General features: G+C 49.8%; 1 protein-coding gene across 1 annotated transcript in view; it reads right to left on the bottom strand.

Moving 5' to 3' along the window:
* Positions 1 to 10,363, bottom strand: part of POU2AF1 (POU class 2 homeobox associating factor 1) — a 67,252-nt gene extending 56,889 nt beyond the window's left edge. The window contains exon 1 of the mRNA XM_064575871.1: positions 10,282 to 10,363. Coding sequence (XP_064431941.1) covers positions 10,282 to 10,363 — 82 coding nt within the window. The remainder of the gene's footprint in view (positions 1 to 10,281) is intronic.
* Positions 10,364 to 13,322: the final 2,959 nt, after the last annotated feature.

Here is a 13,322-nt window from a genome sequence, read left to right as displayed (position 1 = left end):
ATCCACAGCCCCAGTTTCTGGAACCCAGTGCCTCACAACTTGGCATGGGATTCACCTTGATGTAATTTTTGCTGTAAAACAACAAATGCTAATTTGTTCACCTTTATTCGAGTTAATCAATCCCCAGCGGTGGTAGCATAAATGAATGCTAACTGGCCTCAAAGTCATTCATCATCATTAAAGCTGTAAGACTGTGTGGTTACTAATCAAACAGGCTTGCAGATAAGATATACGTATTCTTGTGTTAATTCAATACATTTTACTTAGTATATCCAGAGGAAGACACTGTATTAGGTACTTGAGAAGACGAATAAAAAAGATCCTTGTCCTCAAGTAGCTCAAGAAAGACATAAGTCCTCGGGCGCCTGGGTGGCTCAGTTGGTTAAGCGACTGCCTTCGGTTCAGGTCATGATCCTGGAGTCCCGGGATCGAGTCCTACATCAGGCTCCCTGCTCGGTGGGGAGCCTGCTTCTCCCTCTGACCCTCCCCCATCTCGTGCTCTCTCTCTGTGTCTCATTCTCTCTCTCAAATAAATAAATAAAATTTAAAAAAAAAAAAAAAAGAAAGAAAGACATAAGCCCTCAAATAAAGGCAAACTATGCCACATGCCCCGGGAGATTAAGAACCACCATGGCATTTCAGAGAGGGGTTGGTCGTGTCTCTCTGGGGAATCATAGAGGGCTTCGTGAAGGAGGTAAGATTTGGACTGGGCTTTGGAAAGTGGGTAGGAGTAGAACAAACAGAGATTGTACGGCATTCATTCTAGGGAGCATATGTGTAATGATGAAGGTAGGGAAAATGAAGGGTATTCTTGGAAGCACTAAGGATTCCTGGTAAGCAGCAGCATTTGTGTGCAGGGAAGAAGTTTACAAGCACTGCTGAGGTCTTGCTGCAGGCCAGGACCTATGTGCTATCTGGAGGCTCTGTGCAGAGCACAGGGATACACCAGTAGACAAAGCACACAAGGCCTCTGACCTAACAGCTTACAGTCCCTCCAAGGATAAGGCCGCAAAGGAGACTAGATAACCCCCAGTGTTGCCCTTCTAAACAGTTTGAAGATTTTCAGGTGGGCACTAGGGAGTTAGTGACAGTTTGTAACACCACAAGTTTATGATCAGAGGCTTTTGAAAGATGAATCTAGCCCCAGAGTATAAAGCAAATTTAAGAAGAAAGAGGAAAAAATTGAAAGTCCAGCCTAGATAAGATATGATGATCAACACCAGGGCAACAGGTAGGAAGGAGAATAAAGGCATGAGTGGAAGAGATACTACCCAGGTAGACCGTACTCAGTTTGGGAACTGACTGGATACAGAAGGTGGGGCAGGAAAAGCACCAAGCTCACCCGGGCTGCACAGCCCGGGTGATGTAGAGAATGGTGGTGCCATCATCCAAAACCAGGGAGTCAACAAGAGAATGTTGGGATGGGAAAGAAATGATGAGTGGATGTGAGTTATGTCCTACGTTCTGCCCACCAATGAGGCAAGGGGTGTTCGAAGCAAAAAGAGATGAGAGTAGCCAAGAAACCATGAAGGGAAGGACCAATGGGAAGGACAGGTAAATGAAAAATAGTAAAAAAAGAAGGGGGTAGGGCTGGCTCACAAGCAGTCATGTCTCCTCAAGATCTTAGCACCTCCTCTTCTCCCTCGAGGTCACCAAAGCTCTTTGGAAAAACACTTTCTCTCCTCCAGGAGACCACACAATAGAGAATATACTAGAAATATGTGTGACATATGTGGTGGTGATATCAAAGGAGATTTGAATTCTAGTGGTGATGGGTGAAGTCTCCATCTTCAGTGTCCCTTGTGGGCCCTAATACTTTATCGTCGTTTCTCTTCTGACAGGGATTCTCCTCCATGCTCAGAGACCCCAGCTCCTGGTCTAGAGATCCTGATTCACTGGTTTTCCCATGACCCCAGGAGCCCAGGCTGGCCCAAATTCCAGATGAGGACCACTACTGGCATCAGAAGGACCAGATCAGAAGTCACCCTGTTGTCCAGCACCCAGGGCTTCTTACCTACCTCCCCTGTTTCACACTACATCAGATGCAGGCAGACCCAGGCAGGTCTGGCCCAGCAGCTCCCAGGTGGGGGTGGGAAAGTTGACATCCTCTCAGAGTTTACTCAGAATGCATGTGCCCTAACAGAGCATGTCCCCTGGGACCTCACAAGGACTCCGATTGGCACAATCAGGACATTTCTTGGGCTTGCAGCAGCCAAAGGCAAACATCTTCAATTTGCAATCCTGCCACCAAAGTCTCAAAAGCAGAATGAAAATCCATTTCCTGCAAAGGAGTTGATTTCCTTGGAAACCTAGAATTCCCTCAGTGGCAGAGTTTCTCCATCAAGGCCTAAGGAAAGTCACCGCTGCTTCCATTTTTCCATTGGAACATCTCTATTCTCTCGTAATGCCATTAAACAAACCCCAGCCAAATGGAGCTACAAAATTGAAAAAGAAAATTACCAAATGGTCAGTCCTCTACTCATCTCTAGCCCTGGAGTTTAGAAGAAAAGTGAGATCCATGCACAAAAAGATGATCCGCTTTCTGGAGAAAGCCAGCCACATCATAGACCTCTCTGAGCCGTGAAATTGAGCAGGATCCTCCAAGAGAGGCTGAGATAGAAAGATGGTCCACGGCGGGCAAGGAGGATCATCACCACTCACCTTGGTGTTGCCAATACCCCAGGTGCCCAACCTCTGCTCCTGGCTCACAAAGGGCTGCTCTTATCTCACCCAGGCAATATATGGCTAATTCCACGAAAAGGACAGAAGAATAAAAAGGATTTTTTTTCCTAATAAATATTCTTTTGCAGATAATCCACCCTTTATAACTGTCAGGTTCCATGGGGCTGGCAGCCAGCCCATCAGATAAGAAATGCAGCTGTGCCCTGAGAAACGTGAGAAGAGAAGCAGATTAATAAAGATGAAAAACATGTTTGGTAACCGTGTCTGAGGGGAGCCCTCAGAGGGAGACCCTGGCAGCTCGGGGACCCCAAAACCAATGCCACCCAGAAGCTATGACTACCCCATGAGGATGGGATCAGACATGTGAGCCCTGAGAGCAGGCAGCTGAGCCCGCTTTCCTGAGCCTCCCCGAGTCAGCTCAGTGGAAACTGGCGACAGTGACAGAGGTGTCACATCACAAGGCACGTGCTTTTGGTGTCCCCCACCCCCAGCATTAGGCTGAGGACACACAAGCTCTGCAGGGAGGCAGCCCATGTCCACCGCATGCTCCCCTCCTGCTCTGTGACAGGTCCCTGGCAGGCAGCCCCATGTGCAGATGATGCCGTGGGGAGAGGGGTCTCACAGGATGAGTGGCCCCACGACAGGGATATCAGAAGAGAAGAGATCCTGGTTAGGCTGTTCTGAAAACCCTGGGTTTGGATGAATGACACTGTTTACAATGGAAACACTGGTGTTCCAGGCTCAGCCATCCGGCGAGGACTATTACGCAGACGGAAGAGGAAGGAGGTGAAGGACACCTCCCCACCTTTCTCCAGTATCCCTGCATCATCACCTATGAGTATATTCTAAAAAGAGATCTCTCCCCCAAACCAGCCCTCAGGATTTCTTCAAACCCTACCATGTGCTTCCTGCTGCTTTTCTTTGCAGGCCTGTCCTGTGAACCTCCTCAGCCTCCGCTGATCTACAGAACTTTCCAGAACCTCCAATCAAAGGAGAAGGAGCTGGGGACCACACGCTTGGGCTCCACAGTCACCACACGGGGGAGAGCAGCAGACAAGAGGGGGGGCCTGGGGAGGATAGTCAGGCAAAATTAAATTCAAGGGCCCAGAGCCCTTGAACACAAAATCTAACATTATAGCTTTTCTTTTGACTCCCCTCAGTCATCTGGCTACTCTGGCCCATGCAGCTACACCTAGCCCCCAGCCATCAGCTGTCTGGAGAGATCCGGGAGAAGGGAGAGTGCAGACATTCCCTCTGCTCCCCAAGGAGCCAATATGAGAGACACCAGCCTGAGAGACAGAAGCAGCTCTGGGGCAGCCAGGCTCTAATAACCAGGAGGACAGTGCAAGGGACTAAGGAAGAGGAGGTCCAGTGACAGACCACTGCATCACTAAGCAAAATTAGAGTCACTGCATCAGACCACTCACTATGTCCCAAGCACTGTTCTCAACTTTTCCCATCACATATTCATCCCATATTCACGGCAACCCACTTCTTTGTATTGAGGTACAAGTCACATAACATAAAATCCACCATTTTAACCACGTTAGAGTGTACCATTACATGACTTCCAGTATGTTCACAAAGTTGTGCAGTCATCACCCCATTTAATCCAGAACATTTTTATCACCCAGAAAGAAACTCCATACCCTTTCAGCCATTACTCACAAGAGCGGACTTTTGAGGTAGCTGCCCTCCATCGGGGGGAGACGTGCCCACAGCCCAGCCAGCCCTGCCGAGCAGGTACCGAGAGACATACTGGTTGCTAACAGGCAGATTCCTGAAAGTTTATACGTGAGGAAGTAGAGCACGGAGACTGAGTAACTTGCTCCAGGTCAGGCAGTAACTGGTGGAGTCCAGCTCTCTGACTCCAAAATGAGGCAGACACCTCTGTCTGGAAGATAAAGCCTGAGAAGAAAGATACTTCATAGCTTTTCGATGATAAATAGTACAGATAAGGTTCCCCTGAATTTACTGACCGAATGTGAAGATATTAGGAAAAAGGGACATTTATGGGGCTTTGAACCAGGAAATTTTTTTTTTAAGATTTTTTATTTATTTGCGAGAGAGAGAATGAGAGAGAGCATGAGAGGGAAGAGGGCAGAGGGAGAAGCAGACTCCCTGCCGAGCAGGGAGCCCGATGCGGGACTCGATCCCGGGACTCCAGGATCATGACCTGAGCCGAAGGCAGTCGCTTAACCAGCTGAGCCACCCAGGCGCCCTGAACCAGGAAATTTAATGGAAGCACTCCAGAAGGCAGTAAGCCGACAAAGTGCGTCTACTGTGAGAGACAAGCCCACCTGCTTAGACCAAGGATTTCAGTAGCAAACGATAAGCATTTGCTGAACCAAGTGCCGTGAGAGGCACAACGGAGGATGCAAACAAGCGACTGTCCAACTTCAAGTGTCCTTCAGCTGGTTCCACTTACTGTCTCAGATCTTCCCCGATTACTCTCTGTTCCAGTCTCGAAGGACATCCCCCCATCCTTAAACATGAGTCTTTCCTGGCTCTGGGCCATTGTTGTTTTGTGAGTTTTTGTTACGTGTTGTTTATCACTGTGTGTTGTTGTTGTTTGTTTTCCGTCTACAGAGCACTCTCCCCTCGCCCTAATTGTCTAAATCTCACCCCTTCTGAGCGTAAGTGTGCTCTTTTCTCCCAAATGCAGAATACATAGTAACAATAGTCCCACTGAGGGAGCTGTGCTGTGTGGTGCTGAACCCTGGTCAGTGCACGCCCTCATTCAGTCCTCCCCAGAAAACCCAGACGAGGAGGAGGTCCAGAGAGGTCAAGTAACTCACTCCAGGTCCCACAGAACCGAGATTAGAGTCCTGGTCTTTGTGATTCCAGAACCCAATCTCTTTTTTTTTTTTTTTAAGATTTTATTTATTTATTTGACAGAGAGAGACACAGCGAGAGAGGGAACACAGGTAGGGGGAGTGGGAGAGGGAGAAGCAGGCTTCCCGCGGAGCAGGAAGCCCGATGCAGGGCTCGATCCCAGGACCCTGGGATCATGACCTGAGCCGAAGGCAGACGCTTAACCAACTGAGCCACCCAGGCGCCCCCCAGAACCCAATCTCTTAACCGCCATATTTATTAATGGACCTCTCAGCTGAGTCTGCCCCCTCATGATGTAGCCCTTCATCCTATGAAGCAGATATTGTTTCCTACTTATTGCACACAGACTGGCCTTTCCTTCCCACCAGAGCTCTGAGGGCGGGCACCATGAAGTAGAAGGAGCTCAGCCCAGTGCCTCCCACCTACAGACCAGCTTCCTTCTCCTCTGGGCTCCCACAGCGTCTATGTCAGCCATGAAATCGTTCCATATCCAGAAGCAGAAATCAATGGACTTATCTGAAGGGAGAACTGATCCTTGTACCTTCACACAGGGAACAAAGGACTACAGTTTCAGTATAGTCTTCAGAGGTGGAGCTGGGGATGGAGAAGTACGGGGCAAGAATTGCATACATATTGCTTAGTGGCTGGCATGGAGCCCCAAGTTCAGTATTAACGTCAGCCTGCTCATAATAACAAAAACTCCCATTTTTAGAGCCCTTGATGCATGTCAGTCCCGGCACTAAGCACTGAATTTACAGTATCTCATGAGTCCACGTACTGAGCCTACAAGGTCGGGACTGCTACTATCACTGCTTTATAGAGGAGGGAATCAAGACTCCGAGAAATAACTTTCCTAAAGGTTCACAGATGTTAAATGATAGAGTTGGAATCTGAACCCACGGCTTTCTGATTCCAAAACCAGAGGGGAGGGGAGAACCCCCAAAACCTATTTAGGAAAGAGCACCTCTCACCTAAGTTACATATTCAAACTTTTCATATTATCAAATATACACGATTTATAAACAAATGTTAATTGATTTGCATACGATATGGCCCCTGCTATCCAGAAGCTAACAATTTAGACCAGATGACAGATGAAGGGAAAGAAGTGGGATGAAGGACAGCCGCCAGGGCTGGCCAACAATGAAACGGGCTGCCTCTTGACAGGAGTAGAGAAGAATCATGGGGAGTTAGGTGAGGGTGAGTGCCAAGGTTAGGTCAGGTGACTGCCAAGTTTCCTTCTAACACTAATACTCCATGATTCCATTCATTAGCCCACAGTCAGCTGGAGACGGAAGAGCAAACCTTAGCAAAGTTTAGAGCTGAGGACACATACTTCATAGCCATCAGCACAAAGAGTGGCTGGGATTCCCAGTGGAGGACACATAGAGGGATCAGAGCAGAAGCCAGAGAACTGAGCAAAAAGGAACACAGAGCTAGATTCAAGGAGACCCTGTCAGAGAGGTAAGAAGGAAAATGTAACACCGAATCAGTCAGAGGGATGCAGCAAGACAAAGTGGCTCAGACCAAATGATTGAGCACTTATGAGCACCTACTATTCATTCCTCTGATGTTTTATTCATTCAACAAATATTCGTTGAGTATTACTGGTGCCAAGCACTATTCCTGCAGGAAGAGGGAGGGCAGTGAACACCCAGGTAAATCCCGGCTCCCCAGGTGCTGGCAGTCTTGGAGAATGCTTGAGTAAGACATTTCCTTGTGGGGGGACATGAAAGAATGTAGATCATGGCTCCTCTGTCAGGATCACTCATAGCTGGTCTATGGAAGCTAAGCAAACACATGGCAATCCACACTGCAATCCAATACTTAAGATGCAAAGAAAATAACAGACAGGAGAGAAACTAGCAAGTCAAATACAGTTTTGTTCCACTAGGTAGAAGAGATGTGAACATGTTTGCAAGCAGGGAGATATCTTAGCCAAATTTAATGATATACTGCTTCACGCTATTTAGAAATTTAAACTTTCATAATCTTCAGAAATGGAATCTGATTGCCCCTGCTTCTCAAGCAAGGTAACTGTCTCTCCAAGAAGTAGTTCTAGAAGCCCTTGTCATCACATCTGGGCCAAGCCAGGAAGACTCTGCCCAGGAGGGGAGACAAGAAGGAGAGGATGCCTCGACTTCATTCATCAACCAACATTTATTGTTGGCAATGGGACACAGATATAACATGGTCCTAAAATGCACATCACACTATTCCAGAGAATTCCCTGGAAAGCATTCCATCAGGCATTCCAACCTTGGGGCAGAATAAGAGGACCTCACCCAGCGGATCTCTAAAGTTCAGACCTCACCTGGTCCTGGGACTCTCCAGTGAGATGCAATTCAGAAAGTCTGGTGCAGGTTCCTCCAGGCCTGCCTGGTTCTGACCAGAACTCTGAAGTATAGCAGCACAAGCCTTGGAGTTTCCAAAACCCATCTCAGGTTCTCACAGCACAGACGAGGGCACCCGGCCACAGGCGATAGCAAAAGACCTCTTTGGTTGTTCTCGTTGCTAGAACGTTCCAGCACCAACACCAGCACCAACCCAGTGCTGGGCCAGAAACCCAGCCACCCAGCCCCGGCCTCCACTGGGACAAGAAAAGCTCCAAGCCCTACTCTGCTCTCAAGAGCTCAGACCTAGAATGAGAAAAACATTCAAGAGTCATGTTGGAGAACACAGGACCTCCTCGGGGGTGGTGGAGAAGGCCCACCACCACCACCAGCACCCCGGGTGGGAAGGGTAAGAAGGGCTCATATTTCCCTGGAGGCTGCACCCTGCCCTGGGGAGAGCAGCTCCCCAGAAATGACACTTGAGGACCTGGCTTAGGGCCACAAGGGCAGACAGCTCAGGGTTTATTTCCCCTTTATAATGGAGGCAGGCAAGGAAAGGAATTCTTTGACTAAGTAACATAATACTTCTGGGTCCGGCCCACCAGGCTTGGCCCTGGGAAGAGCAAACAAGCTGCCTGCCCTGTCCCAACAGGTTTGTGGACACTGGCCCCAGCTGCCACTCACCGTGCTCAGGCGTGGATACGGGGGAAGGGGAGGGACACCAATGCCCAGGACAGCAAGGATGTTGGGGAAGATCTATAATCCAGTCTCAACCCCTGCCAAGGCCAAAGCCCAACACTTGGTGTTACCAAGCCATCAGATTTAACTCTGCACCCCACCCCTCACCTCATGCCACCTTGGTTCCCACTTTCCTCACTGGCCCAGGCCCCTGAACCCAGGTGTAAGTCCAGGCTTCTTCCCCGTAAGCTGAGGGACGTCCCAGATGCCGCCTGCCCAGGCTGGAGGTCTCCCCCCGTGATGTATATGTGCTCTGCATGTCCCAAGCCAGGAGCAAACCCCTCTGATCCAGTTGGTCAGCCACACAAGTAACTTGTTAATAACAATCAGCATCCGTGCAATATTCTGCCATTTGCAAAGTTTCTTTTCACAGATATTATTTCCATCCTCCAAACAACTTTCTAAGTTAGGCATTATCATCGCTCCATTTTACAGATAGGAAAGCAAGAGGCTCAGAAGTGTTCAGCAGAGTGGCAAAGCCAGGCCCTGAACCCAAGCTGCTTAAGGCGGCATCTCCTGCTGCAAACCCCAGGGCAGAACCGTGGATACTGATGATCTGTAGAATGGGTTGTATCTAACCCCCGGCTTTGCAACCCCTGGCTCTTCGAACCTGGCCGCTGAATGACAGAGAGGCTGTCACCTGGCTGCCTGAGCCCTGCACTGCCAGGCAGCCGGCCCAGGGCACAGAGCGCGGCAGAGTCCCCGGGGCCACCCCACCCCTGGCAGGTGCCCTCTCACCTCGCCCGCCCGCCCCACCACACTCCAGGCTGGCGCCCTCTTCGTGCTGTTTGTTTTGCTGAGGGTTTCCGTTGGCTGGCATGTGGGTGTTTGTTGTATTCCTCCTGCAGATGGCAGACAGCGTGCCCCCCCACCGTCACCCCACCCCATGGACTGTGTGTGGAGAACAGTCACAGCAGAGCAGAACAAAAGCCCGGCAGGTGAACAGCCCCATCTGCCACTGTCTTTTATCCAACCCAAGTCCAGACAATATCTTTACAAAATTCCTTTCAACTCCCCCATCATCTGGGGCCTGACTGGAGGCTTCCTGCCTGGCTCCTGACAAGAGCCCCCCAATATCTCCCCCACCCTCACAGAAACATCTGCTCCTCTGATTGGGCAAAGGACACATAGTTCCAAAGAGCAATTTGGTTTGAGTTTGGGTTCCTTTTTTGAGGGGGGGAGGTAGAGGGATTCTCCCATCCTTTACACCCCCTCAGAACCCAGGGACCCCTTGCTCACAGAAACTTCCGGCAAAAGGAAAGGACTGTACTTTGTGGACGATAGACGGTAACTCTCACCCTCCGGAGCTCAGAGCTCCCCTCAGCAGGAGGGCCCAGTGACCCTCAGCTTCTTACTGCCCCTGAGAGGTCTCTTGGGAGCAGGTCCTCTGATGGGGACTAGAGTGGAGGGTGCTGGAAAGGAATGGGTATCTTTGTTTGCAAAGCTAATATTTCTCATTCCCCTATCTCCATGCCCCCATCAGACCCCAGGAGCTGTGCTCGACCAAGGACTGGGGCTGTTCTCTTTGGAAATACCACATAGAGGCTGGCAAGGGGCCGAGGGTCCTCGTTGCCCACGATGAGGTTAGAGCGCCGATGGCGTGCGCCTGCAGCCATGCCTAGCATCCCTACCACCACTCAGCAATGCAGAAAGGTAGGCTGGGCATCCCAGTTTTCATCCTGTGGTCTCTTACCTGCTTCTACCATGCTGTCCAGGTTTTCGATTGATGGCTTGGCCACCCAGCCTTCCTGGGTTTTCTTTTCAGCCTTGATCATGTTCTTAGGCGATCTCCATTGGCAACACATCTTATACCATGAGCCCAGGGCATAGCTCACTCTACCCTCAGGCTCAGCTCAGACCTGCAGGACCCCCACCAGGTCCATAGCCTCTCAGGGGGAGGGAACTGATGACTATCACCCCCGACCCCAGTGGGCAGCATTTTATGCCCACCTAGAAGAGAGCCTCGGACATGTCCACGCTCACTGTGCTATTGAGGACCTAGAAGCAGCTGCAGATGCTACTTGGGGGGAAAGGCAAAGGAGGAGGATGCCAGGGCATCCACAGAGCCGTCAGCAGGTGGGACATAGAAGTCTCTGGGCCCCCTGCCCTCCAGGCAGTTCTGCAGTTCCACAGATGCTGACTCAGGATCCCGGACTCCCTGCATACGTTTGTGGGTTAGACTGAGGGCTCCAATTTGTTTAGGCCAAATTCTAGCACAAAAAGGGATGGGTCCCAGTATGCTTTGGCCAGTCCCCAGGGACACGATGTTATCTCCGTGCACATTGCCAGTCTGTGCCTTATGCTTTCCAGCGTGAATCCCTTGGCTTGTGCAGCCGCTCACCTCTTGCCCGCCCTGGCCTCCAGACCTCCAAGGGCTTGGCTCTCGGAAGCCTTCCCTGATCCCTTCCTAACTGAAGTCAAGCATTCTCTCGGGGCCTTTTTTCCAGCACTCAACAAATTCCCCCAGGTATTTTAGTTATCTGGGTACACATCTTATCTGTAAACTCCTGAACAACAGAGCTATCTCATTCATCTCTGTTCTCACCAACTGCTCACCATTCCTCACCCCCTACACCTAGCCGTGTAGCTTGCAGAGAGCAAACATTAAACATTTTCTGGATCAATAAATCGGGATAATCCCAAGTCCTTCTGATTGGTCACTAGGGGATTCTGGGTAGGGGTTGATGGAGAAAAAAAGGAAAAAAAAAAAAAAGAAAACCAAAATATGTCCCCATCTTCTTGGCAACCATTTATATATATATATATATATAAATAAATATATATATATAAATAAAACTCTAAGTTTCAAAATATATAAATAAATATATATATATAAATAAAACTCTAAGTTTCAAAAGAGAGAATGCTAGAGAATGCCCCAGGTATTATGGTCAGAGGGACCCTGACTATAAGAACATCCCCCATCCTCACTGGATAATGCCCTGAATTTCCAGTGATACTTCCCCAGTTGCACTTCTGTCCCTATGCATCTAACCAACCATCAGAAACCTCTGTATGACATATTTTTTTTAAGATTTTATTTATTTATTTGATAGAGAGAGACACAGCGAGAGAGGGAACACAAGTAGGGGGAGTGGGAGAGGGAGAAGCAGGCTTCCCGCGGAGCAGGGAGCCCAATGCTGGGCTCAATTCCAGGACCCTGGGATCATGACCTGAGCCGAAGGCAGACGCTTAACGACTGAGCCACCCAGGTGCCCCGAAACCTCTGTATGACATATTAAACAAAACCCCAATTTCCTAAACTTGAGGGAAAACAGGCTTCCCCTGCCTGGAGTGCTGCGTGCTCTCTGGCCCACTCCTGCCCTGGGAGGGCAGCTAAGCCTCTGTGGTCAGGACCCCAGGGAGGCCTCCTGGTGATTTGCATATAATCACACACAATGCCAGGCACAACAAAGCCACTCCGCACAGCGGAGTCTGCTCAGCTGAGTTTAAGGCTTAATCTCCTTAATACAAAAGTTTCTGCTTTGCTTCAGACGACTTCTGGGACTCTTGCTAATGATGCTAAACAAATAATCAGCCTTTATCCCCCTGTGGACGCTTTGCCCTGTGCATTGTGGCAGCACGGGGCCCTGTTGCGGTTTACGGGCCAGGCCTGCACCTGCAGTGTTCGTGTGAGATCACTAGGGCCCAGCAGTGCCCTTTAAAGGGAGCCGAGCACAGCAGTGGGCAGAGCCAGGCAGAAGGCACTAGCCCAGGGGCTGCTTGAACCCCCGGGCCAGACACCAGCTCAAGGCTTCCCATACTCCCAGGGCACCCTGCTCTTCCCCTCGGAAAGCACTCACCCCCACGCCCTCCTGCCAAAATCCAGTCCCTTCTTTACTAGTTCTCCGAGTTGATTCTCTTCCTCTTCCAGACAGTGCTCAGCCCCCTTGTGCTCCCCTCCCAGGCTCACCCCGTGTCTCTGTTTAGGCAACTCTTTGCCCCCACCACCTGGTCATTCTAGGTCCATTTTCCTATTTATTTCAACACCCCTAGAACTCATAGGGCTAGCCCAAGCAAAGAGCCTCCGGGACACAATTTCGAAGAGATGCTCTGTACCTTTAGTCTCGCCTTTAGCTCCTCTGCCATGCCATTTTGAGAATGAACCATGAGCCCCCGCGTCTTACAATAATGCCAGATTTGGAAGTTGATAATCAGACAAGTGGCCTCAATGCGTGCACCCCGGCAGTCTCAGTCATCTGTTGCTGTGTAACAAACAACCCCAAAACCAAGAAGCACAAAACAACAATCATTCTTATTACATCTCACAATGTTGTAGTGTAGAAATGTGTTTAGGGCTCAGCCAAGCAATTCTTCCGTTCTATGCGGTGTCAGCGGGGGTTACTCTATGGTATTCAACTGACAGATAGGCTTCACTTTCAGGTCTTATGCTGTAGTAGGTGTGGCTGGGAGGCTTGGATCAGCTGCAACTGTTGACCAAAGGGCCTACACATGGCCTCTCCAGCATGGCAGTCTCCAGGAAGTAAGGCTCTTTACATAGCAGATCAAGGCTCCCAGATAGAATGTACCAAAAGAACTGCACAGAAGCTGCAAGGCTTCGGAGGGCCTAGGCTCAGAAATCCCAGAATCTCACTCCTACCCTGCCTCATTGGTCAAGCACATTGAAGAGGAGGGAATTAGCAGACAGCTTTAATGTCTCCTTGTCAGGGGCCACCAGCCTCACCAGGAACAATGTCCTAGGCCTGAAGGCTGCATAGCCTAGCCTTGCAAATA

The sequence above is a fragment of the Mirounga angustirostris genome, unplaced genomic scaffold, assembly GCF_029215605.1.
Source record: "Mirounga angustirostris isolate CCGP_5_RB_7025 unplaced genomic scaffold, mMirAng1.0.hap1 SCAF_13, whole genome shotgun sequence".
In the NCBI taxonomy this organism is placed as follows: Eukaryota; Metazoa; Chordata; class Mammalia; order Carnivora; family Phocidae; genus Mirounga; species Mirounga angustirostris.
The sequence above is the reverse complement of the archived record's forward strand: the minus strand, read 5'-3'. Positions and strand labels throughout refer to the sequence as shown.